The following is a 26,696-nucleotide window of genomic DNA, read 5'->3' on the forward strand; positions in this document are numbered from 1 at the left end:
ATACTCATCTCTCCGTCACAGACTCTGAGATTTTGTTTAGATTAGTCATTGGATTTGTTCTCTTCCACAGTTTTCCTGCTCCATGAAAGACAGATCTTAGTAACAATCTTGTGAGGCTGGACAGTAAATCTGGAGAATAATTATTTACTGACCGCAACCTGCTTTGAAAAACTCCATGAAAGAAGCTGCTGGCAGTTAATACTGCTCAGTAGGATGAATAAAGGTCTGCGGGCACACGGACAAGGCTGACAAAAAGGGAGAAATGCATCATTTCCCTTGATGATCTGAGCTACATGTCCACATGTTATAAAGGCTGCTGATTTTCACCATTAATAATGTAGGTCCTAGCACACTGTTCTCTCTTGCATCCTCCCAAAGCTTGGGGCTAGTGGGCTCTGGGCTGTGCACAGCTGTAATGAACAGAAGCTGTATGAAATCTTCCTCTTCCTGCAGGACAAACCAACTGAAGACCTGTACAGGCATGAAAACACCTCCAGTGCTCCCCTGTGAAACCTGGGAGCTGTGCTGTGTGACTGCGAGCTCCATCCCCTGCTTCCTTACGTGGAAACTATTCACGTCTAGAGATACAGAACACTTCTGAGACGCCAGGCACCCCTTGGCATGGCCCTAACCAATACCAATCCCCTCCAGGAGATGGCCAGGGAGGTGAGAACAATGCTGTGTCTGCCTTCACACAGCCAGCCTCTCCTTCCACGCCGTGTCTGCAAGCTAGTTTGTCAAGAGGAGGAAGAAAAAACCCCAAAGCCCCAAGACTATTTTTATTTATGATCATGTCCGTGGGCTGCTCTTTGTCTAGACAGCTGGTATTAGTATCTGAAGCTGTCCTGGAATTTGAAATACCATTTATTTACAGGGGAAATAAAAGCCATGAGATTAAACAGTTCGTAAAAATAATCTGGGAACTGACACGAGGCCCAAAGAGACCAAAGGTAACAAGATCTAGAGCAGGCATCTTCATTTGTCTTGGCTGTGGCGATGTTTTCTCAGAAAACAACACAAAACAACTTCCCTCTCCCAGATGCACCCCCCTCCAAAAAAACAAAACAAAACAGTTTGGTTTTCGGAAAGCATTTCCTTTTGTTTTTTTTCTCCTCCCACCTTTGTTTGGTTGCTTTAAACAAGCCCCCAGCCAGGAATCTTCCAAGCAAACCAGTCACCCAGCTGAAAAGAGGGTTTGGACGGGCAGCTCTTACCCCTCCAAGATAACCCTGGGACCTGGGAGCTGCTATAGTTTCATGCAGAGAGGCTGGGTGTCATAACTGCAGCAAAATGCCATGTTGTCATCTCTGATTTATTTATTTTTTTTTGTTTGTTTCTGCTTGCAGCACAAAAATAAAAGCAGGAGGGTGGAGAGCTGTCCTCCTGCTGCTGGGGAGGCTCTGCCAGGTAGCGGTCAGTGCCCACTGCGCTTGCCATGGCTGCGTTGCAGACCACCTCATCTGTTTGGCCTTCACACCACACTCATTTTTCACTGCCAGTTGACAGACTTTAGGAGGTTTCCAGACATGGAGCTGAGCAGGAAAAGAGCAAAACAAACTTCTGGGCTCCATCTGCTCCCTTCCCCTTGAATGAGCAGCGCGCCATCACCCAGGGGAGCGTGTAAAGGAGTTTGAGCGAGCCACCCCGTAATTCTACACAGCAGCTGCTGAACTTTAAAGACCAACTGCACCAAGGTGTGAGACCTCCCCCCTTTACAAAGAGCCACCGGCTCCTTGTTGAGGCATAAAGTTCATATTAATTTAAGTGAGCCCATAACTGCTTGGCTAGAGAAGTGCGATATTGCTCATACCACGCGGGGACAGCTCAGTCAATAAGGCAGCAGCTGCAGGAGAGCACAGCGGTCCCAGGCTGGCCATGGGCTGTCTTTGTGCAGCGTTGGCAGGGGAAGGAGTTGGGCCAAGGAGGACTGGCAGAGTCTGAGCAGTTTGAAGGTATTTTGGCTCAGAGGCCTACGAGGGGAGAAGCAACTCTGGGTTCTGTGATCCTGAAGTTAAAAACAAGAGCTAAGACCTTTTATTTTGCTTCAATAGTGTCTACTGTGGGTTTTTCTCATGCAGCCATTCTGGCATGAATGCAGAGCAGGGGGCATTTTTAGTGAAACTACCAAACAGAGTTGGTAGTCTCATTTTTAAATGCAATCCAAGGAAATCCTTGGATGTCCAGTCAAAATTTTAATCCACTGCATGCAGTAAAGAGGTTAACAAAAAGCTTTAGGCTCAGGGCTTGAATCAAGACACAGCAAAAACATCCCTCTATTCGGGTGCCAGCTTCTTGAAAAATCAGCCCCTTCGGGTATATGGCACAGCCTGCAAGGGAAGATGGTTGCAGAGCGTACCTGGGGCACGTGCTTGGTTTCCAGCTGTGACACAGAGCTCACATCCTCAGAGTTATAAAATCCGCCGATTAAACCAATTAGTCATGAAACTAAACTACCCTCTAATATTGTTTACTCTGCGCAGAGGCAGAGAGTGCGTTTTATAGTGCAAAGAAACAACTAGCACAAGAGCCCACGCATATTACAAAATCCTCATCTGCCCCCTCTCTTTTTGCATGCCCTCTGCAATCTTGAAGCATCTGCCACATTACCGAGAGGGCCACATTTCGAGGAGGACAGCTGAGTTTTGGCTACTGTTGCAGGACTCAAGTTGCTGGACCATGGTCCTGGCCCAAGATGACCAAAGTTGTCATAGTATGGAAACGCTGCTAATGAGATCAGAGTCTGAAGAGGCAAATTCCAAAGCGCAGAGAGAAAAGGATGTTTTCTTTTCCGCTGGACAAAACACAACTTTTCTGGCAGGCACAAGTAGGACAGTCTGTCCACTTTGGCAATACCCTGCATGCCTGGACGTACACAAGTGTGTTTTTACATGCAACCCTCTTTGATTACACAATCTCCCTCCAAGAGAACTTGGCAAGGAAGATATCTGAGAGGCTTTAGAGCCTCCGAGCAGCCTGCAGCATGCTGCATCTCTCACTCTATTTCTAGCACCATGTGGAGCAGCTGACCGCTGGGCAAACAACCAAAAAAAAACCACCATAACCCTTGATCAGGTACACAGGCTGCCACTTCACAGATCCTACAAGGTCACAGGTTTAGTTCCAGTTGCCAGCTTGCACCTACCAGCCCTCACCAAGTAGCTGGGCCCATGAGCACTGAACCCGCCCTTAGCCCAAATATTATCCCCTTCTTCATTTCCCCAAAGGTGATCCTGAACCTTTGCCAAATGCATCTGGTAACAGGTTAACGTGTCATAGGCTTTTCCTGACCAAGACTCTTCTTGCCTCATTTTTTTTTTCTGAAGTTGGACCTGCTCTTTCGTCATTCACCTCTTCCAGAAAGGACAATTTAACATCCATCTGGGGAGAGAGTATTTAATTCTGGAGCCTGATTTTCCTACATTCAAGTGAAACTTTCTGGGAAATGTCCCACAGCTTGCCCAGGGATGCTCATGCTCGTTTAGGTTGCAGGCATCCTATCCGTATGACCATAATATTACTTAATTTGCATTTATTCTGCATAGAGTAGCATCCATGTCTTGTGCTTATTGAAATGCAATTGAGATCAGTGCTAGTGCCAGGCAACCCTAAAGAGCAAAACGAGTTTATTCTAGTTAAGGCCAGGGCCACAGTCTTGATTACAGAGTTTGAAACACAGTTAGCAAACAGAGGCATAAAAACAAGAAAAGGCAGACCTAGAGTGTGTGTTTCATGGGTCTCTTGCTCTGAATGTTAGGCATCCTCTAGGGCATCGCTTGCCTGTGGATCTGCACGCCCATCTCATCGAGTGTCCTAACTCCAGGATGCATCCTCTGAGAGTAGGTATCCAGAAATGCCTATCTCTCATTTAATCTCTAGGCTTATTTGCATTTTTCTGACTATTTTTAACGCAAACAGAAGTGTTGGATTGTGTATGAAGAGCCACCTTCTTTTCTTTCTGGTAATGAAGATCTTATCTCACAGCACTTCACTTTGGAATAGATACTTGGCATTTGTGAGAACAGCAAAGAACAATTGAAAACCTATATTTACCTAAGAAGGATGCTTCATAAAGACTCAGAGTGCTCAATCTTCTAGCTTTTCTTTACGAAATCAATTAAAAACTTCATTTTTAGCATTCTCTAAATCTCATTTTCATTTCTGTAATTTCCTATTGTGCTGCACCATTTCATTCGTCTTCTCATTTCACAGAGTCCACGTCGTGCATCAATACATCTTCCTGTTTTAAGGGTTTACTGTGTCAGAGTATCGTTATCAAACACGACAGCTAATAATTCCTGAAATCCTGAAATTTGGGCACTGTCTGCACCAGGTGAGAATGAAGAATGTCAAAATCTCAGCCGTAGCGATCAGATTTCCCCACTTGTCTGCGGGAGTCACCGTCTTCCCCTGGGTTTCTCTATAGCTCATTAAACAAAACAAAACAAAAAAGGGCCTCTATAGAAAGAAAACGGTTGACATGATTAACTAGCTCTGCTGCTAACGTGTGCAACCCACCCAGGTGTCTAGACAGTTTGAAAAATACAGATCGTATTCAGGAGGAACAGCTGCTACTCCTCAAGTCCTCCTGTGCTGGACCTCGAATTAAGTAGGTACAGACCCGATCGATATTAGGTGGTCCTCTTCCAAAGGAAACATCCAGCATGCGGCAGGAAATTAAGTTATTGATTCAGTAGGTGGCACTTTACCTTGCAGGTCAGTGAATCGCTTGCTCAGCCTGCAAGGAAGTCCTGAGCTCCCAAAGGCGCCTGCTCGGGGAAAAGTACGCGAGCAAGGTTTTTCAGAGCCCGATGTGGGAAACCCACAGTATTTTGTCATGAAAGGGGGAGAAAAAAAAAAAAAAAAGCAACACCTGTGTCCTGGCCAGATGCCAGTTTAGGCAGGTGTTTCTTGACTGCCTGTGTGCCCTGCGAAGTAATAAGCTGGGGAGCATGTTTTCTTGTGCAGGGTTCGGACAGTAAAATTCGGCTAGGCCCTTCTAAATGATGGTGAATGGCTTTGGAAGAGGTTGTGAGAGGGGAAATGGACAGATGCCTGTAAGGATAGGTGTGCTGGAACCCCCCAGGACAACCTAGGAGGTTATCCAGAAGTAACATCTATTTCTTGGCCCGTGGCCCCGAAGTAGCATTGCACCACAAGGCTTCCCTGGGCTGGAAGGGAAGACGGCAGAGCAACCATACAAGATGTTAGAGGAATGCACACTGCTAGGGGCCTGAGAAACCCCTGACTCCTAAAACCTGCAATTCTGAGCAAAGTGAGAAACTGCAGGTTAAACTCATTTAACAAGGCCTTAAGATACCGTCCTGGTGCCTGCGAGGGTCTGGAGGAATGTGCGCATGGCACAGAAGCACAGAAAGCCGGGGATGTGTGCTCCAAAACCTGCAGGCACTTGGGCCGGCTCCCAGCTCAGCCATTTGACACGAACAGCGCTCTGCTGGAGCAGGTTGAACACCAGGGAAATGTGAGGCATCCCTCCTGGGCTGGTGCAGCCTTCACTTGACTCACATTTGTCACAGCCCTGAAAAAACACGGAGGGCTTTGCCCTGCTTCGCCGCGTTCGGGAAGTTGTTGTCCATTTTACTCATAGTGGAAAAAAAGGGTTTATAGCTCAGCTAAGTTACAGGCAGTGAGAAAGGCCTCCCAAGCCGTGCAGCGTGGCTGGGTAATAACCCAAATTTAGCGATGCCGAAATTCTGAGGGCTGTTTGTGTGGCCATCTCTGCTTTTTAAGGAGCCTGCAAACCACCTCCACTTCTGTGCACCGCGGCAACATGCGAGCAGAGGAATGCGGCTGCTCTGTGCTAGTCCCCAAAAAGGTCCCAGATGAGGCCGGCAGATTGGGCAGCAGCTGTGCAACACTGAGCCTTCGAATAAAACCTGCAGGGTTGCATCTCCCCTGTGCTACGTGCGTATGGGAGTGGGGCGAAGGGCAGGAAAGCGGCACGGAGATGCCACAGGAACAGAACGCACAAGGGCAGCTTGGACGCCCGGTGGGAAGAGCATTGCTAAGCAGTAAGCAAGTTGTAAAACACAAGGCAGACAAAACATCTGGCAGCTGCTTCAAATAGTTCTCTGTCTGAAGGGCAGACAAGCCTGCAACAGTCTCAAATCAAAACATGTGCAAGGACAGGATCAATGCTCCAATGTGCTTTGTGCAAGCGCTGAATGAATTTTGCTCCCTTCAGCACTGCTTCGTATGCCAAGAAAGGCTGTGCTTTGGGTTAGGTTTTTAATTTTAATAAACTTTGCTAAATAACTCACTACGTATTTCCCTCTCCAGTCAAACGCAACTTCGTCTTTGGCACGGGATCAACAGCATTAGCTCTGCATATGGGCGAGGGGGGGGCGAGCACGTTAGCGAATGTTTTTCACGATTGTCTTAATCAGGCAAGAAAGTGCAACTGCCAAAGGAGGTTCTTGAAAGTAAAACGCAAATCCTTCCAGTTTGCACATCTCAGGCCCAGGGAACGGGATGACTGCCTCAGAAGGATTGGGGTAAAATGGACAGGTACAGACCGATGGCTGCAATGTGTCAGTGCTGCAAAGGAGAGAACCAACAACTGTCCTCCCCCTCACCAGGTTTTTCTGTCTTGATGTTGTCACAGTTTTGGTCAAGACCCACAGAAGGGATGCTGGCACTGATGTGCTGCACGAGAGCGTAACCTGCACCCAAGACGGGCTTTCCTTTTGGAAGGAATTTTGACAAGACTGCTAGAGGAATGACAGACTTCCTAAAGGCATCCAGTGAAAGCTTCCTCTCTTCACACTTTCCTTTCGACTCAGAGCACTTTTACCAAAGCCTCACCTCTCAGGAAAACCCAAAAGCTATGCCCCTGGAGCATCAGGACACCAGCTTCTCTGCAGGTTTGTCGCAGCGTTTCTGTCTCACCAGCAAGGCAACAGCAAACTACCAAAGCCAGGAGCCTCCTGTGAAGTGGGGCAGAGCAGTCCCACGTGCAGGAACAGCAGGAAGATGAGAGATGCCGGCCAGCATAAGAACATTGGCTTTCAAGGCAGCCGTGGTACGAGCGGGGCTTGTAATTCTCAACGTTGCTCAGAAAAAGGAGCCGGTCTGCCTGCCACATGCCCGTGCCTGAAGGCAGGCAAGAGCAGGGGAAGCAGCCACTGATTCATTAGGCCTTGCTAATCTGTGATATCATTTGTTGATTCCACCAGCTCCGATCCCCATCCCATGACTTCCTCCGCCGTCGCCATGGCGCTGTACATAAACACGGCGAACTCCCAGCCCCGAGCAGGTCATTTATTTCAAATATTCCATGCAGCTGGAACACAAGCCTGTTTGGGTGTCTGGAGCGGAGCATGAACTAATTTCTCAGTCTTCTGCACCCGCCCCACCTTGTGGGCCCTCCCCAGCCCGCTGTGCTCCCAGCACCCCTCCAGCCCCACTCCCAGCTCGGCAGGGGCAGCCTTCCCCCGGAGCTGGCAAGAAAGAAATTTCACTCCCGGCCCCAAAACCTGCTGCAGCAGAACACAACCGGGCTGATAACTACACACGCTGACTGCTCAGCCTCAGATGTGAAGTTGATCTTCTACATGTGGGAAAACAAGCAGGACGAAGGCTTCCAAAATTCAAAAAAATCTTTGCTGTGATTGGAGAGGGGAAGAAAGCACTTGCCTCTTTTTCCTTTCTTTTTTTTTTTTTTTTTTAAAGAAAAAAGTTCTCCTCACCCAGTACCCTTATAAGGCAGTTCATAGGCATACCTCTGAGCTTCGGTTGAGCCTCACATTTTGTAGTGTTTATGTGAACTGATGAAGCGATTTGCTTTCCACGCAGGAGGCAGTAGCTGCAGGAAAGACAGAAGTACATGGACAGGAGGCAGAAATAAAGCCTCTGTCGTAACTGGCAAGAGTACCTGGGCACTTTGGGGAGTCTTAACCTACCTGCTGATAGCATTTGAGAGCACCACTGTATTGCAGAGGTGGGAGGCAGAATAGACTGAACGCATTACACCAGCAAGCAAGGAAATCTGTACTCCACAAGAGATGATCCACATCTCCTCACAGCCCAGGAACGAAGCCTCTTGTGGAAATACAGCTTTCAAAACCACAGCAGGAGGTAGGGAGTGACTGCAAAGCCCCATTCAGTGACTTGAGCTAAAGCAAGCTGGTGATTGAGTTGTCCAGAACACATCAAAATCAGACATTTCTCCAAGCACCTGTGATATAGAAACAACTCCCACCACTCAGCTTGGCCTGCCACAGCCCCTTCTGTGGTTAGTGCACTGTGCTATGGCCAGGGGTTCCTTTAGCCCCCAACATTTCATTTTGCTTTCTTCTATCTGTCACCTCTCTGCCTAAGAAGGAAAAGTCAGGTGTGTCAGGTGCCAACACGAAGTGGCAGTTTTCACAAGACACTTTTCTGGAAGAAAAAAAAAAAAGGTTTGTCTACTGTAATCTAGGAGATGCTTGCAAGCCTCCCCGGCATCAAGTTTGATAAGATAGGTAGAGTCCTGGTCTATTGACTCTACTTGAAGAAACAGTAGTGTAGTGTAAAGAGCTGTATGAGTTGGATGAGTTGTAAGTCAAGGCAGCTTTAGCCTCCTGGTTTGAGACTTCACAGCTTTCATTCAGCTCTACCAGGAATAGCTATCTTTAGGCACGAATAGCAGATGTATAAAATCACAGGTTCCGACAACCTACCGATAGCTGCAGCTTGCCCTCCACCTACACACAGCTCTTAGATGCCAGCTTTGAATTCTTATTCTTCAAAGCAAGGTCCCACCAGCCCTTGCTTTACCTTCTTGGGTTGAGTTCTTGGAAGGACGCTCAGCCTCCAGGCAGAAGCTCGATATGGAAAATTCTGATCATCTCACGCAAATAAAACCCAGCATCAAGCAATATTTAATAAAGTTTATTAGGTTACCAAGTATTATCTACAGCCATAAAATAGGAAGTGAGAGTTTAAAACTGTACAAAATGTACTGGGGAAGTGAGAAGAGATGGAGACAAGGGAGCATGAAGAGCGTTAGAAGTGAGGAGAACACAGGCTTCCCTGGAGTTATGGAAGACACTGGTTCAAGTCGAAGGCAACCAAGTAGGGCTCCATACACACTATTTTTTTGTGCAATTTGTGTCCCACCCTGTAACAGAAACTAGTACAAACCTCTATGTTAAAAAAATCATACAATATTAGATTAAAAAAGAAAGGGGCACATCATACCCCACCCAGTCTTGGCACCAATTCTGTGCTTCAAAAAATATACTATGTAAGTAGTTTATTTTTAAAAAGGTACCCTACAGCAGCTGTTTAAAACATGTTCTTATACATACACCACAAATATATATATTAACATTTTCAACAACTAAACTCATTTGTACCTACACAGAACTGAAGGAATAACTCAAGAGCAAAAAAAAAAAAACAACAAAAAAAAAAAACCAACCACACAAACATTTTTTCAAGACAAAGAAATGTGCAAAATAACCCCAGAAAGGCAGCATAGTAACCTGTGGAGAGGTCAAGAGAGCAGCTCCTGCTAGTAAAGGAGTGTCATCCTCTTTACTTGGCTACTGAGGCAAGAATCTATTTGGGATGTGCTGATTTTGCCTGAATTGCTTGTCCTGTTTATTGCAGTTCTCCCCTGCCAACCCCCCAGCTCCGGAGAGGTTTATTTTCTTGCTGTGCTTGAAGATCACCCCATTGGGCTCTGGTAAGTCTCTCAAGTTACATCCTGCAGCAACCACCTTCTGGATTTCTGGTCTGCTTATGGCACTTCTGCAGCTACACTGCCACCACCTTCCCTGGGACAGCTTTCCATCCCCCCCAAGCAGACAACTATTCAGCTGCATAGCTAAATGGAGATTATGCTGATGGTCTATGGCAGAACAAAGCCTGGTTTGGGTGACTAAGCAGCTTCAAGAAGAATTCCCTGGAAGAGCCCTTAGAGAATTAAATGTTTCTCTGAAACCTTAACATGGAACAGACTATGCAGAAAGCAGACCTAAGATGACAGGACCTACAGCTGGGTGACAAGTCTGAGGACATCCAGTCTGTCTCACTAGGGACTTTATAGCAGAAGTTTGTCCCTTCTCTGTCCCTACATCAGCAAGAAACCCTTCAGTCCCAGACTAAAACCTACAGTTTTAAGTCAAGAGGAAGAGGGCAGATGAAGACATGGGGTGACTGCTCAGTCAACTGAGTCACACCCACTAAGAGGAGGCAGGACAGGAGAACTGAGAGTGATGGTGATAAACAAGAAAGCAAGGTTTACTGTCTATGAAACGTGGCAAGAAGTCCTAGCAGAGAGACAGACATCAGCAACGTAACCACCTCCTCCAATTTAAGTGTCCTGGTGGAAGGGTTCTTGGTTTTGGTGTTTCAGGGTTTGGGTTTTTTTGGTTTTAAAAACTCAGCAATGAATTCCTCTTGGTATTCCAGACTCTCCCCAACTCTGCTGGCCACCCCATGCCTTTCCATTCTTAGCACCTGGTCTTAAGATGTCCACTCCTAGTGCCTCCCCTTCCCCTAAACTATGTTCTTCCCTTCAGCTGGTACACGAGGGCTCACTCCCAGGCTCTACAACCCAAGGGATTGCAGGACAGCCTTTCATCAGGAGAAGCAGGGAGGAACAGAGCTTCTAAAAGTGTTCCTTTATTATTTTTGTTTTTAAAGTGTGCAGGGGAAGTGACTTCCAAAGAACAAGAGCACTCGGTTCTGAAACAAGGACTACTCGAGAGCTTGCCAGTAAGGGCACACGGAGGCTGTATCAGTGACTGAAGTACTTTGGCCAAGGAGTTCCAACAGTAGTGATGACACAAGGGTGGCAAACCCATCTCCCGGTGGGTCAGCTCCAGATATTTTGCCTTGGTTCCAACTCTCAGTCCCGGAACATGAAGGTCATTGGTAGAGCAGGTAACTCTTGAGGGAGGCTGGCAGTGGCAGCGCAGGGATCTCATTCAGTCTTTCCTTGCCCAGAGCAAGCCTCACAGCTCGCCGACACAAGTCCATCAGAGGCAGTGGTTCAGCTGGAAAGAGAGAGACCCAAGACGTTAACATCCCAAGCCACAAGCTACACATTCATCTTGTTTGTTCTAGAAATCCCCCAGAAAAGATTGAGCAAGAAAAGTGGATGCCTGGCTTGGTCACAAAACCCAAACCATTCAGCATCCACAAGTCAGCAGCTTCACAAAATACATGGGAAGGACACAACATTTCTGTGGAAGTTACTTAAGAAGTTGTGTGTGAAGTAAGAGAGACTAAAATCCCTAAAAGATGTTTCTTCCCTGCAACAACATTGAAGTCAGAACATGTCTCCTAGCTTATGCCTCTCGCTGCACTATCCAAAAACCTTTGGAAGAGGTTTATTGAAGTAAAAGACAGCAGCAGACAGTTCGATAGCATCATACGGTATGGACACCCAGGAAGTACTCTGATTTGTTTTTATCCACTAGAAGCAGAATTGTCACCCCTTTCAATTCTGCCTCTATTTCTCATGAAAAAAAGCAAAGCCACCTGTCAAAGCTTTGCGTCGCTACTTGTATTGTGACATTTCCCATCAGAGGATTTCTCCCTACATCATAAACCTGGGAAAAATACACATCTTCTGTTACTATTTCTGCACCTTGTACTTACAAACCCCGAACAAGATAATGCTAGTTTTTTCAGGCAAGGCATACGGGGACCTTGGATGCTGAACGGTCAATCACAGGGGACTGAGGTCAAAGCCAGAGCAAACCCATCCCAGCTGCACAGGGGGAACACGGATTAGTTTCTCAGCTCCTGTTGCTGAGTCTGTCCCAGCTCACCTGCACAAGCCCGAGGGGTTCCTCTGCCCCAAAGAGATGCTAAAACAAAGGCATCCCAAATTCAGTAGGTAAGCAGACATCCTTCTAATAACCTGGATGCTCAGCACACACCATTGGAAAGCTTTCTTTAGAGACATCTCAGGCTGGACACAGACACCTAAAAACATCCCCAAAAATAGAAAAGCTTGGCTGAGAAGCTGCAGTTTTCAGGAACTCTGCTAGATGCCAACAGCTCTAGCTTCCACTGCTACAAGCCAAATTAATCTGATTGTTCATACAGCTGTTTTAAACAGCTGAGAGACTGGGAAAGCTTAATTTCTAAGCACGATCGTGTTACTGTATTTCTTACCAGAAGCCTCCCCATCAATAGGTGGACACAAATCCCTTCCTTCCCAGTTCAGAGATAACAGCTAACATTGAAAAGCTCAGACTGAACAGATCAGTCATCTCTGCTCCTGATTCTACTTTGGAAAAAGTAACAGTCCATGTAAAAAAACATCCCTAACGAGAAGCAGAGAAAGCAGTTTATCTATTTTTTTGGCAAAAGGGCTGGGAAGGAGAGGTTGTTAGCTGAAGAGACTTGGTAACAGTCAGGAGTTGCAGTCTAATTGGTCTGTCTCCTCCTCAAGTTAGCAGCCGGAGCTGAACTAATGCCTCATTTCCCCCCCATCAGTCCCTGCTAAGCATCCCGAGCTATTACCTGCTGCAGGGGAAGCCGCAGGGGAATGTTTTTCTAGCACTAGAACTTCAGAGAACTGCTTTGAGCATCGTTACTGAGGCATCACACCCCTAAGTACACCTCTTCCAGCCCCAGCACTGCCCTTCTTGCTGCTCGTGACCCACTTCAGGATCCACGCTGCCTCTCCTGCAGGGTCCGGTCTCTGTACAGCAGGACTGCACGTCCCAGCTCTGGCTGCAATACGACTGGAGAAACCTATTACTGGCAGCACTCCTCTGGCACTTCCCAACGTAGCTTAAACAAAAATTTGTACCCTCTCTGGGGTACAAGCGTGCTGTATTCCAAGTCTGTCCCAACTCCCCTTGCTCCATATGGAGACAGCTTGGGCAGAGCTATCGTCTAGCCAGAGGATGAGGGGCCTGGGCTTCCAAAGCCTCCAGCATTAACATAATGTATTCTGATTTAATGGCCTTAAAAGCAGAGAGGATCTTCTTCCCACAGAGCAGAACTTTGTCCTCAGCTGTTCTGCCCTGATAACCCGCTCTCACCAAAGACGGAGCAGAAGAGAAAGCACACACATCTGACCTCCTTCCATTCACAAGCACTACAATCACTGGACACAGTGCTGCTATTGAATGCTCAGAAGGGGTTAGAGCCAGACACCTTCTTTCTGTCCGTGCCAAAATAGCGTCCTGTCATTCCTGGCCTCGTGCCCGTGATTCACTCCTATGCTGAGAGCACACTACAACCCAATCCAATACAGGAGGTGGCTGTTTCCCTGCTAAGAGCAGTTCTGTGCAGACAGCTCCACAGACTCGCTGGCTCTGAAGGGAGCTGCAAGCCTTGGCTTTGACCCTTCCAAAAACCTGGTTGCTGGAGCTGCTGCCATCCTATAAGCTGTTGGGGCAGGATAAGCTCGGTTCTCCTCTGTTGGTGAGAAAACACTTTGCCAAAAAGCTCTCACTTCAAAAGATTTTGGTTCTCTGGGGGTTATTCAGCCTTTCCTGCTGAGCTCATCTGCTAAAAAGCTGATGGGAAGAAGGCTGACTATAGGAAAAAGCAGAAGAGTAGTTTATGAAAGGAATACACCTATGCTGAGTGCTAAGATCGTGCCTCAACAGACACTAAAGGGCTTGCCAGCTGCAAAGAAAATGGTGACACTACTGGCTGAGTAACACCACTTTAGCGACAGTCCCCAACTTATTTTTTCTGAGCTAAGCCTTCCCTTGAAAAGGATCAATTATGTTGTGGCTCATGATAGAAATAGGTTATGAGGCAGTCTCAGTGGATGGGTCAGCTGCTTTGCAAAGAATTTAGTCACTCCATGACAGAACAAGCTGAACACCCAGACCATCCAATCTGCCTTGTTTTTCAGCAAGTTTGGAGACTCAAGAGCTGAAGAATTCGCCAACTCCATTTTTGAATGGGAGGCAGCACAGCAGTCGTTCTGCAGGCTTTCACCTGGGTCCAGCATGTCCCAAGCTTTATGAGTACACTGGGAAGTCCCTGTTGGATGCAGGTGTTTGCTTCCACAAAGCCAAGCAGGACTTCTCTAACCTAAAGAAGTTTCCCCAGAAGTGTCACTGGTTACCTACGAACCAAGTGAAGAAGAGAGGAATTTCCCAGAGGTGCTTCAGCAGCAGGAGATGCTCTCTGGCCCTTTCTCTCTGCTCTGAGCAGCACGCCTTGCTTTGTGCCCACACAGCAGGTCTGCAAGCATTGGTATAGGTACCTCTGTCTTGCCAAATTGAGGCGTATTTCTCAAGTCACGAGTGGATCATACCCCTATCCCCTCACAATGCTCTCCTGGTTGTTTGACAGCTCGGTTTTCATGTGCCAGTGCTGCTTTCCATACCTCATGTCACCAGTGCCAGGGGTTGACACCTGGTCCAGCCTCATAACAAACACGTTCTAAGCACAAATAAAAGCCCAGTATGCTACAGCCTTTGGGCAGACACTGTTCTGGAATGCAGGGGAAACACTACCCTTTTCATATTAATATTGCCAAATTTATTTCAGTAACAACATAAATCCAGATATTAATCCACTTCCTTCACCTCTCTCCTCCACCCTACCCAGAGGACTGAGTCACAGTCTGGCCCAGTGGGAACCTCTGACTAGGAGAGATAAGACTTTAGCACATTTGGACAGCCAAACTTATTACTAAGCTTAGCTAGGGATTGAGAGCCCTATTAGTAAAAGACCTGGCATGCAAGTTGGGCTGGCTGCAACGTCCAGCCCTGCACTGAAAAATCAGCACAGCCTGCCCTGGAAGAAACAAAGCAAGCTACTTTCCTCAGAGATGGGACATTCCTGCAGTGCCTGATGAAGGGACTTGTTAAAATCCCCTGCAGGAAGGAGTGGGAAGAGCTGTCCCTGTCTGAGGAAAGGGGAAAGTGATTGCACCTCAGGGACTGCTCCTTGCAAAAAGGCACCAGGATCGCACTGCAAAGAACAGCTGTCCAGAAAGACCATTCCTGCTGGGACCTTGGTAGCACTGCAGGAAGGTTTGTCATCACTCCAGACAAACTGGCACCTCCTTCTCCCACTGCATCACCTCCCCAAACTTCACGTGCTCCCTGCAGCACCTTATTAACAACACGTTACCAGCCAGACAAGCTGTTTCAATTGCCACTAAGGATTCGGAGATTTCTCTAAACCCCACTGCTGCCATGAAGTCCTCACCTCTTCAGGAAAGTGAAAACCCTTTAGGATGGTGTACTAAGCCCACACATAAGTGGCACACAGAGCTATACTCACGGTCGAGTCCGTTCAAGTAGCGCATCCGAATTTCACAGTGTCCCCACACTGCGCTCACCACGGGGTACAGCTTTTTCCCCTTGAGTCCCCGAAAGGCAACACCCATGTACTGCCCGTCCACAATGAAGCTCAGCGTCCCATCGTCCATGTCCAGAACCACCAGGAAGGAATCCGGCACGATGAAAGTTTCATCTGGCTCTAGGAAGGCAGGGTAGGTTTTACTGGGCTGGTTCTTGCCGTCGTGGTACAGTCTGTTGCGCCCGAGGTCCCATCCCCACGACTCGTGGTTGTTTCCTACGAGCGTGGTGTACCCTACGGAGTGCAGGGGGGCGTCTGCTGTTGCTACCCCTACCACGGCGTGCGTGCCCCGCTGCCGCATCGCCCAGGTGATCTGCCACACGTGCAGTCCTCGCGTGTAGCCGACTTTGCCTCTGATAGCGTCTGTGCTCTGAGCCACCGGATGCCGGTGAAATATCAGCTTGTCATCCTCCTTCACGAATACATTCAGCGAGCGGTCGTCGTTGTTCCATGAATGCAGTAGCTGGACTTCGTACGACACCGGAGGCATGTCCAGCAGCAAGTCCAGACGCGTGGGTTTGCTGTAGTCGAGCCCCTGCAGCTCCTGTTTCAAAGGCCTGTACACCGGGTCCCTCATATCCACAGTCTTTATCCCACCTGTGACCTTCTGACCCATCGTGCCTTCTGGTTTTGCCTACTCGTAGGCTCCCAAAGCAAGCTCATCAATTTGCCCGGCTGCTTCTGCTGTCATTCAGCCCTACAGGAAATGTTGCTTGGAGACCTTGTCGAGATGTACGCTAGTCAGTATTGCCTAATGGATGGAAAGAAAAACAAGAGACAAGTTAAACATTACCACATACAGCCTTGTATGCAACATTTACAGAGCAGTTTCAATCCATTTATCTTGACAATTCATCCTTCCTTTCCACCAGCACGGGGAATGCATGCCACCAATGCAGCATGCCCTGCATAGCAGAGAGAGCATATAGATCAAACAGACAGGTACTGAGCCTGTCCCCTTCAGAGAGGCACTCGAATTCCTCCTCTTGTCTAAAGAAGGTGTGGATTTGGCCATAGCTCGCCTCTTTACAAGGCACTGTTCCACCTTGAGAGCTGGTCCGTGGTCAGACTGACCCCAGCTGTCCTTTGCCTTGAATCATGGACAACATGCAAGCCAGGCTGGATAAACTGAGAACAGTTTCTTCTACACAGAAGACCCAGCACAGAGTAATAATGCCTGAGATTTCAATGCTCCAGCACTACCTTTGCCCAGCCTACGAGCTCTACTTGATGCCACAAGACCAGGCTGAGCAGGACGTCCACCCAGAGAAGGCCCAGGCTGATCACCCGTGTTCATTACTCCAGCTCCTTCCACCCACCTTGGGGTTCTCCAGCCAAGGCCATCTGTACAGCTATCCACCGAGGAGCCAAAACACACAAGACATTTTTAATACCCAAAAAGAGTCCAAACACCTCCAGGGTTCAAAACAGCTTACTCACAAACACGCTAGGTGAACACTCGGTGTTCTCCTCACCGGTACTCGAGTGCTTCCTCCACAGGGCTCCCCGATCAGGCATGAGATGAGGAAGCCTGAACTGCAGCCTTTTTTTGGCAGACAGCTGTAGGAGTTCTTGGAGAACCCCCTTCAATGCAAGCATCCCCTGCAGTAAAGGCCGCATACCACAGAGACACGCACACACGGGGATTGCCTGGTGGCATTATCCAGCCATAAATAGTTTGCTTCCCTCAACACTTAAACAGCTCCAAGAGAGAAATATAAAAAAAAAAACAGCCCTGAACACGAGCCATCTGCCCCCAGCAGCGATCAAGCAAGGTAGGAAGCAGGCAGTAAGATGAAAGCTGCTCCATCTGGAGCCTTACAAACCTTCCCCGATCAGCTGGCAGCCAGCAGCCATCCACACAGGCTTCAGGACATAGCTCAGCCCCGGCTCCAGCTCTGGAAAGTACCTTCAAGGCCCGATTGTGCAAGTCCAGGACAGCAGATAAAGCTGCTGGGTTCAGCCTCAGGCGACACCCGTTGGCACCACGGGGCTGCAGGGGATCGCCGCCGTCAGGAGAGCAGCTACACCTCCCAGATGGCTCGGCTCAAGCGAGCAGCTGGGGCAGCTCCTCTTCTCCAAGAGGGGAAAAAAAAAATAAAAAAAATCCCCAGCTTCAGATGCAGAGTCCAGGGGGAGGAGCGAGATTCTTCTCCGTTTAGCAGTTTTCCTTCCAGATTTCAGAGAAGCCTCTGAAAAGTTGAAGCCAGCTTGCCCGAGGAGACGAGCTTGCTGCGCGCGCCTCTCCTCCAGCCCTGCATCCACCAAAGTGGCTCTGCTCTCGCTCAGCAACACAAACAACCCTCTGTGAGGCAGCTGCCAAACTGGGGGCAGCTATTAGGAGAATTAAAAGTGGGAGGGGAGTGAACTGGCTTTCTAAGAAAAAAAGTGTTATTTTAACATTTCCTGAAGTGAGGCAATCAGTCGGGGCTCCTGCCAGCTACAGTCACAACACTTACTCACAACCAGGACCTCATCTGGCGTAGAAAAGGAGCATGAATCAGGTCTGGTTTAAAAATCAGGTTACTGGACATTAGCAGCAAGGCTTCAGCTAGAAGGTGACAGGGAAGGTTCGTGTATGTCCTGGGTTACGGATCGATTCACCAGCTTCCCTACAACTTACTCCTCCTCCAGGATATGCCATGGAAAGCTCAGCTGAAATCTGGTAGTTCTTAAAGACGACTCCTTCTCTTGCCCCCTTTTTTTGTTTGTTAAGTGCAGAAGGGAAAAATCCTTGACATTCTTTAAGAGTCACATCCCAACGCACATTAGTAAGCAGCAGGATGGCCATTTCCTAACCATTTAGGGACCTCGGACGTATGGCACTGAAGGACAGAAGGCTCATTAAGCAAATACCATTTAAATGAGATTCAATCACGTTACGAGCTGACAAGATGACTGAAAAGCGTGTATGTTAAGCACATACCATCCGCAGCATCAAAACAAATCCCCTGTTATTTAAGCCAGAGAGTCAACAGCTGAGAAGCAAGAAGCCACACAACAAATTGAGCAATGGCACAGTGACCGGGTGCCAGCACACCCTGGCACAATACCTCCAAGGGCACAGCCTCCCTCCTCTGTGAGCCTGTAACATCAAACCGAGGGATCCCAAGCTGTTACAGGCACAAGCTGAGCTGCTGGTGTAAAAGCACCGGCACTGTCACAACATCACAAGTCATGCAAACTCACCCAGGGAGCTGCGTGGTAGTACTTAAACTCAGCACATGTATCACAAGGAATTATTTGGGAGAAACTGCTGTTAAGTCCTCAAGTCCCCACTCTCCCATCTTCAAAGCCTAATGCCTGAGATATAAAACTGAGGGCTTCAGCACTCCCAGGGCCGACACCAGCTCTGTTAGGATGAAATTTCTCAAGTTGCTCCAGCAGGAGCCTTCCCGTTCCTGGGAGATGCCCATTAATGCTGGCTGGAAAGTTGGATTTTAAGAAGTCTCAGTGCAAGTCACTTGCTCAGGCTGGGAGTAGGACCATGGGGCTGCTGAGCCTGAGCTGCGTTGCTCTGCAGAGAGCCCCAGATGAGCTACCTGGCATTCCCCAGCCTTATGGCACACAGACAAGGGCTGTCAACGAGGCACTGGCTGCAGCGCACTTGGAAGCCTGGAGGCCAGTTCAGCTGTTGGAACATTGATTAGGATAAAGGAACAAAACATTGGCAGGAGGGAGAGCGGCAGATTTCCTGAGAGCTGTGCAGGACATGTGAGAACACTGCAGAGGAAGCAACAACCAAAACAAAGCAGCCTGCCAGACTGCAGGAGCACCGCTGCAGACTGTTCTCAAGTGCAATGCTTGGGAGAAGCAGGAACACAGCTCTGCACTCCCATTAGCAAAACAACGCCTCCTTCATTATAAGTTTTCCCTCCTGCCAACGTTAGCCTTTATCATGTTTTTCTAGAGGCTTTTTCTTCTCCTTTTCTCCACCAGAAAGGGAATCACCACAGTTCAGGACAGGGACTTCTGAAGCACTTTTGGTAGGATACTGTGTCCACAAGGAGAGCAGCCTTTCCTCTACACAAGCACCAGTTGCCACTTGCCTTAGTTTTGCCTCTTTCCCCAGGCAGACTAATACCATAAGATGAAGCCAGAATAAACAGAAATAAAGAGGAAAAAGATTGCAACAAAAGGGTCAATTAGACCGAGAGCAGGTCAGATACCAAGCACTGTATGCCAAGATTCAGGCGCAACGTGGCTGGTTATTAGGGCAAGGCAGTGATTTCAGCTCACAGCTGGCTCCACCGTCCCTTGCCTGGTCTAAAACTGCAGAGCAGCACCTCGCCCTACAGTCAGGGGGTACAATTATGCCCCTTTTAAGAAAGCTTTGCCATGCACAAGACAATACAGGCACTTTCCCTTCAGCAGGAGTGAGTATTTTACCCTCCTGAACTAACAAATTAATGCTCTGGAAAGCTTTATGAGACGCAGACAGCCATAAATGAAGGGATATGCTATGGAGCCAGCTCCTCCAAAACCCTTGAGCAGTTAGAGGCTTGAGTACAAGTGGTAGAAGTGCTTTCACCTATTGCATCAACAGCTCAGGCTTGCTGGAATATTGCTCTGCTTTATAAACATAACGCTCCATTTTGCTCCCATGCTATTTTCAGTTTTTATTGGTTATCTTCAAGACTTAAAAGCTTCAGAACAAAGTCTTAGAGCAAAACTCACTGCCATTTTCAGGGAGTTGGATCTCCCCTCAATTTAACTGTTCAGAGTAAGGAGATTTGCCACGCTGGAAAGAAATGCCAGCCTTCAAAACCACTGCCTGCTGGAAATAGATCAAGGTAGGAGATAGCAAAGGCATTTCAATGGATGGTGTCAAAGTTCCAGCTGCTAAATGGAAGACGACAACTTTTTTTTTTTTTTTACAAGGCTTTGCAAAGAAAAGAACGTGCACAGCAGTCAGAGCAGAGCTGGTTTCCAACTTCTATTTAGGCAAATCATCTGCCTGTCACAGACCTCTCCTGAAGCAGTCACTATGATTTAGTTCAGCACCACGCTGTGTACAACAGAGCAGGACCATCCTGTGCCCATGGCCCCTTCAGCTCATAATTAACCCAAGCAGGCCGATGCCATGCAGACAGCAGCCTCCACTACCCCCCAGCAGGGTATTTTGTTTCCTGGTGTGAATCAAGTAGCTAGAATTTGGTTTCAGTCACTTCCCTCCTGTCACCCAGAACCTGGGGAACATCAGGCTAAGCAATGCCTTGGTTCACACAGAGAGGTTTGAAAAGTCACCCAAATCTAAACCACTGTCTATCATTACAAGACAATTCACCTCACTCTTATCTATGCCAGACCCATTCACCTGATCTGAGCACACGAATGCAGTCCCAGCTATCAATGCAGTGTATGCAAGCCAGAGAACTCACCCAAGGAGCCCTCATTGTTTCATCTGAAGCCAGAGAGCTGTTCCCACTCAAGTTTTTTCACACAGCCGGAGGTTGTGTCAGGTAGCTCCGTCTCAAAGTGACAGAGGAATTTTAACAGGCTGCTGTACGGATTTTCAGCTCCATTTGGAAGCAGTGAGAGCCCTCAACATCCCAGTCATGTCTCCACACAAGGCAAAGAATATGCAGTAGCCATAGAGAAAGTCACTGCTGGTCCCTTTAGCATCCCCCCAGCCAGCTCCAGAGCTGCCAGAGCCTGCACAGCACGGATGGCTCAACCCAAACTGCAAAGGGCAGCGAGTTCTAGGGGCAGCCTATCCAAAACAATGAAAAGCACAGAACACTTACTGGAAAATGCATGCAGTTGTTTAAGCACCTGCGGGGCACTCAGCCACTGAAAACAGATGTTTTCATTAGGTCAAGTACTGGCAAGTCATTCTCCCTCAGTTACGAGCTTTACCAGAAGGAAGGACCAGAAGCACTTCAGTCAGTTACAAAAAGTTTTGTTAATGTGACTGCAAAAAACGCAGCTCCTCACGGCTCTTCCCTTGCTCTGCAGCTCAACACCCCCAGCACACCTGTCTGGAGCAGCGGTTACACCACTACATGAAAGGCCTGGAACTCCTTGATCTCCCATCCAGTTTTACTTCAAGCCTATTTCTTCCAGTTTACTGTGGCTTATGTTTTCCCTCATAGTTATACGACTACTTCTGTAGATAAGAGTCCAAGCCTTTAAACACAGACAGCGCACTCTGCAGACAGTGAATCGAAGCCCTGCCCTACAGATTTCCAGTCTGGGAAACCTCAGGGTAATGACAGAAAATGTTCTACTCTATCATTTACTTGCTTACTCCTTTGGAAAGCTGAGCTAAAGGACACAGCTCTAGTAAATGAGACCACAGAAAAAGCACGTGTACTTTTGCTTAGGTTTCCATGCTTTTAATAGAAGCCCTTTAAGTAAACTTGGTGCATTTTCTTGGGCTGAACATTCATCCCACAAACTAGTGGATAAAGAAGCTAAACTGATAGGGGCTGCACTATTGCTACTTTTATTTGTTGGCTGGCAGCAGATTACCTGGAGAATTCGCAAGGTGATCCCAGGTACCTGACATGCTGGCTTTGTACTCAACCCCCAGAGGCCCTTCACACAGAGCTATCCCCTTTCTTTGATAGGAACTTTAGAATTTGCTTTCTAGACTCTGCCTCAGCATGAGTTTCTCCTCACTTTTAAGAGCTGACCCGTTGTTCACACAAGCCTTCTGCTTTTTTGCTCAGTTTTACAAAGAACGAACATTGATGCTACAAAACCATCCTAAAAGCATGGGGAAGAAAGGAGCTTGCAAGCCTCAAATGCAAACAGCATTCAAACCTTAGCACCCAAGAATCAGGACTGTTTTATTTAGCCTTAATTCTTAACATCAAAGCTGTAGCGCCTCGCTTGCAGCATGCACTTCTGCCTCCTACAGAAGGGAATCACAGCAAAGCTGTGACACCTCCACATCCAGCCCTGATGCAACCATTTCGCCAGCACTCCAGCTTTAACACCCTTCCCACCCCATTAAGCATTGAGCAAAGCCTTGCAGAGGCAATAAGCTTACCTACTCTGCAGCTCCCAAGCGCTGCATTAGCAGAGAACGAGCAGCCACAAAGCAGATGACAGCAACGATCGCACCAGACGTGGCCAGAGCTGGTTTCGGAGTGTTGCAATTGTGCAATTGTTCTTAGACCTGGGCTGGGCAGGCAGCATTTATTACATAGCATTGGTTTTGGCAGCAGCAGGGAGCCTCCTTGCTATCTCACTCTCCATGCAGAAGGTTGCTGCGGTGCCAAGGGGCAGCTCCCCCAGCCCCACCTAGCGAGGAGCAGCAGCAGCAGCTGGGCTCAGCAGGGTGAGCTGCTGCAGAAAGTGAAACCACAGTCACTGAGATCACCAGAGGTAGGGCAAGACAATTGCAGATGGCACGTGTCCCAGCAAAGAGCAGAGAGGAACATCCTTGAGCAGAATCAGGTCCTTGGTGTGAACTGCACAAGTGTGTTGGGGATGGGGGGAACGGGACGTGGTGTTTGGCAGTGACCTCCCCAGGCTGCTGAGCTAACAAACCACCTCGCTAAGCCAACAGCCTCATTCTCCTGAGCAGCACATATCGTGGTTCTAGATATCAAAAGCTTTGCTCTCCTACACATCTGGCAGGTGGCATAAGCATGTCCACCCCGAGACACCCCAGGAGAGCCTTTAAGGAAGCCAAGAGCCTGCCACTGCATGACATTGCTGGGATTTGTAGCCACTGAACCAGCTTGTCTGTATGAATGCAATACTCTAAGGAACCTCTCCTTGGGATAAGAAAGGTTCTGCAGAATTTCCTAGCTGTTTTTGCAGTGTTGAAAGGCAGTGTGATGAGGACAGCATGCCCTCCTACACCATGAGTGGAGGGGCTGGCTCTGCAGCACAACACTGAAGTCACTCAGAAGGCAGCACATCCAAGGAAGCTAAATCTGGAACAACCCTAAAACCTGGAACAACCCATCCTCAACTGAAACACCGACAAGAAACCAACATGAACAAGTCTCCTCTGTCTCCTACCTAGCCAGCTCCCACTAAGGGCAGTGCTGTGTAACCCAGCAGAAAGGACTTCACAGGAGAGGTAGCTCTGAGAAGTATCTGTAATAACAGAGGGAAGTCAGGCAGGAGTCCTGCAGCTCTTGCCAGAGACTCTCCGCTATTGAATATTGGTTACTTGGTTACAAACGGCAGTTTTGGTTACACAAAACCTAAGATTTTTCTTGAAATGAAAGAGTGAACTCAAGCAGATTTCCCTTACAGAGGAAGTTGAGGGGATGTGTCAGAAAGGTCATTAGATTCTTTGCAGCTCCGTTTAAGGTAGCACCCAGATAACGCACAAATGCCAATTAATGCAAGTTAAAGAGCCTTGAAGAAATACCATGCTTGGTGTCTCTTATCTCATTCCTTTATAGCTTCTCAGAGGTAAGACTGCAGCTACGTGCTCTGGCAATGCCACGTTTTGTGGGCATCAAGCCTTGAAACAGAGATTTGCAGTGCTAAGCACTCCCTTGCACTCCAGCCCTGTGCTTTAGGGCCAGACTTGTCCTTAACAAGCCTTCAGAACAGCAGCACGTGTTCTTCCCCAGCCTCTCCCACTGATGACTAACGTGTCCTCACAGGCACAGCACTAGGATCAGCGTGCCACACTGACATAAGGGCTCGTCCACCAGCACAATCCATGACCTTTCGTCCAGCCCACGTGCTGGAGTGCACCCCACGGACAGCAGACAGCTTTGTTTCATAACACATCGGGCTGGAGACTTCCCTTCCTGAAAGGACGAGTGGTAGCAAGGCTCATCAGGACTTCTGTTCCCCTGCCTCCCTCTCAAGTAGAGGAAGTCAGTCTGAGCGCTGGCATCTGTATCCATAGAGGCTGGGAGCAGCTCTAAGAGGCTCTCAGTCCCTGCAAGATGTTAGGTTTTTGGCAGGAGAGCTGTTAGCCTGTCTTCCCGTGGTCAGTCTACTTACTCCAATACTCTCAAGCAGTTCTTTTGTAGTTCTTGCTGAAGCTGCTTCAAGGATGCATTGCCCTCTGTATCCCAGCAGGACCAGAAGGATGTGGAGCTTAAACCAGCTGCAGAGCTGGCTTCAGACCTCTGCCTCGCAGACAGCACTGCTTCTCATCTCCTCGCCCTGCCATGTGTCCATTTCCTTCCCACTCTTCCTCACGGAGCAGGGCTGTGACAGAGCAAACACTGCTGAACTCAGGACAGCGAGACTCTGGCTAGAAGTGGTTCGTTTGTTGGTGTTGTAACAGATGTGAAGGAGTTGAGCAATTCGCTGTGGTTTCCTTACATGCTCATTGTACAAAGCCTGACTCCAAACAGATCCTCACCACCAGGCAGCACTGCCACAGAGGCACATCAGTACCTGCACGGCAGGGCAGGCAGCATCGTGTGGCACAAGGAGCGTGGTTAAGCTCACCCTGGGGCCTGAGAGAAGCCTCTGAGCAGGGGCTGAACGAACAGGCCAGAGAGCTAGCGACCGACTGAAGCTTTCCCCAAAGGCAGGAGAGTCCCAAGTTCACCATCCCACACAACTGACAGCTCCGCATCCTAGCCAAGGGCTGAGAAACGTGGCCAGCGTCCCTTCCCATGTCCCACATCTGCAGCTGCAGCAGTGACCTTCCTTACACCTCTCCCCTTTGCTCTTCTCCAACATCCTGCTGGTCTAGAATAGCTCTTCGTAGCCAACTGGCAAAACGCTATTTTCCAGAAGCAACTGAACTATATAGTTTCTAGCAAGTTATTTCCTGGCAACTGGTACAAACCCAGGGAACTGATCTGATCAGCTCCAGGGCCAGGTGGAGCTCAGCATCTGCTTGGTGCCCCAGGACAGACTGTCGCATGCTCAGACACCAGCCCTGCTATGTTCTCCCCGTGGCCCACGTTAGCAATGCGCCCGAATGGATTGCAGACATTCCTTGTTTTTCCAACACAGAGCTTGTGGACAGGCTGGAGTGGGGACACGCTGTAGCTGATGAAGATCAGATGCGGGGAGTTGAGCTTTGAGCCGCAGCTCTGCGCTCCAGAGAGATTCTTTGGGAGGAAATAGAAAAAAGCTGTGCCTTGGCAGCTGTGCCTGAGCCAAGACAGGACCTGTGCATGGTTTTATAGCAGCAGGAAGACCCAGACAGCTCCTTTCTTCCCCTGAGGGAGGCAGAAGGAAACATTGCAGCAAGGTTACAAAGCCATGCAGCTACTGCAGATAGAAACCGAGGCAGTGCAGTCGCTGTACTTTTATCCACAGCCCTAGTCCTGCTCGGAGGGCTCTGCAGGCATTATTCAGACACGGCCATTCTGCAGAACAAGCTGTTTCCAGCCCCTGCACCAAGACACTTGTTTGAGCAACTCCTGGGAGGCTGCAGTGCTCCAGCTCCAACACGCTCCGCCAGCACGACAAGCCCTCCACGTGCCCCAGCACGCAGATTCCCATTTAGAGGACACACAAGCACTGGCCCAAATGCTTTCCAGACCAAGCGAGACATACTTGCTGCATACCAGGCTGTAGTCTCACTGGTCACATTTGGTCAAGTCACTTTTTTAAGCTCCTGGTACCTTTTCCAGGCTGGAACCATCAGACAGATGATTCTTTTCCTCGTTGCTTGTGTCATCAACACATTTTGGGGGGATAGGGTTTGCTTATATCAATGTTAAGGCCATTTGGAAGCTGTTTTCAGGTTGATACAGCAAAGTCTCTGCCTTAAGAAAAAGACAGTAATGTCCTGGAGTCTCAGGAGAGCTTATTTCAAGGAGAAAAACTAGGCTAGCATAGATCCCAGCAGGAGAAGTCACCTGCAGGAGGCACAGGCTTTTCCCTGTTCTGGTTTCTTTGCATGCTCTCAAGGGACAGCTCTGCTCTGCCTGCAGCCTACAGCAATAAGTCACGCAGGCAGCAGGCAGGCAGGCCACATGCAACTTTTCCACCTTGCCCCGTGTATCACCTTTTGTACGCTTTTGAACCTGTCTGACCACCCCGATGGCCTTTTCCTTATGTTACGGAGATTTGGCATGGCAATTTGTGGTGTTGCCAGAGGATGCCTCCCACCCCAGCAAGGCTGAGGTTCTGCTGGGCACGCTGCAAACACAGAAGCCCCAGTTTAATGACCAAGCTGCACCTGAAAGACTCGTTTGTGGGACTAACTACCAAGCACACGAACAGTGCTTGTCTTAAAACATTCCCCATCCTTTAGCAGCCACCTCCATGCTGCTGTGCTGCTGCCACACAAATTAATCAGCCCAGTTTCTAAAAATATATTCTATAACCAAGGATTATACTGAGGCTTCTGCTCAGGTACCATATAGCACTGCCCTCAGACAAGGGCTCCTTCAGGGCAAGGGGCTGACCTGAGCTCTACGAAGATCTTGGAGCTTTCCCTTGTCTTCAACGAGCAGGGAAGCATCTCTGATGAGCTCTGCAGGACCTGTAGATTAAAC

The 26,696-nt window shown here is 48.5% G+C and overlaps 1 protein-coding gene across 1 annotated transcript in view; it reads right to left on the bottom strand.

Moving 5' to 3' along the window:
• Positions 1-9,422: 9,422 nt before the first annotated feature.
• Positions 9,423-26,696, bottom strand: part of SPSB1 (splA/ryanodine receptor domain and SOCS box containing 1) — a 37,579-nt gene continuing 20,305 nt past the window's right edge. Inside the window, exons 2-3 of the mRNA XM_032201628.1 lie at positions 15,223-16,051; positions 9,423-11,003 (exon numbers count right to left, since the gene is read on the bottom strand). Of these exons, the coding sequence (XP_032057519.1) occupies positions 10,876-11,003; positions 15,223-15,916 (822 nt within the window). The 5' untranslated portion in view covers positions 15,917-16,051 and the 3' untranslated portion in view covers positions 9,423-10,875. The remainder of the gene's footprint in view (positions 11,004-15,222; positions 16,052-26,696) is intronic.

This window comes from Aythya fuligula, chromosome 21 (genome assembly GCF_009819795.1).
Source record: "Aythya fuligula isolate bAytFul2 chromosome 21, bAytFul2.pri, whole genome shotgun sequence".
Classification (NCBI taxonomy): domain Eukaryota; kingdom Metazoa; phylum Chordata; class Aves; order Anseriformes; family Anatidae; genus Aythya; species Aythya fuligula.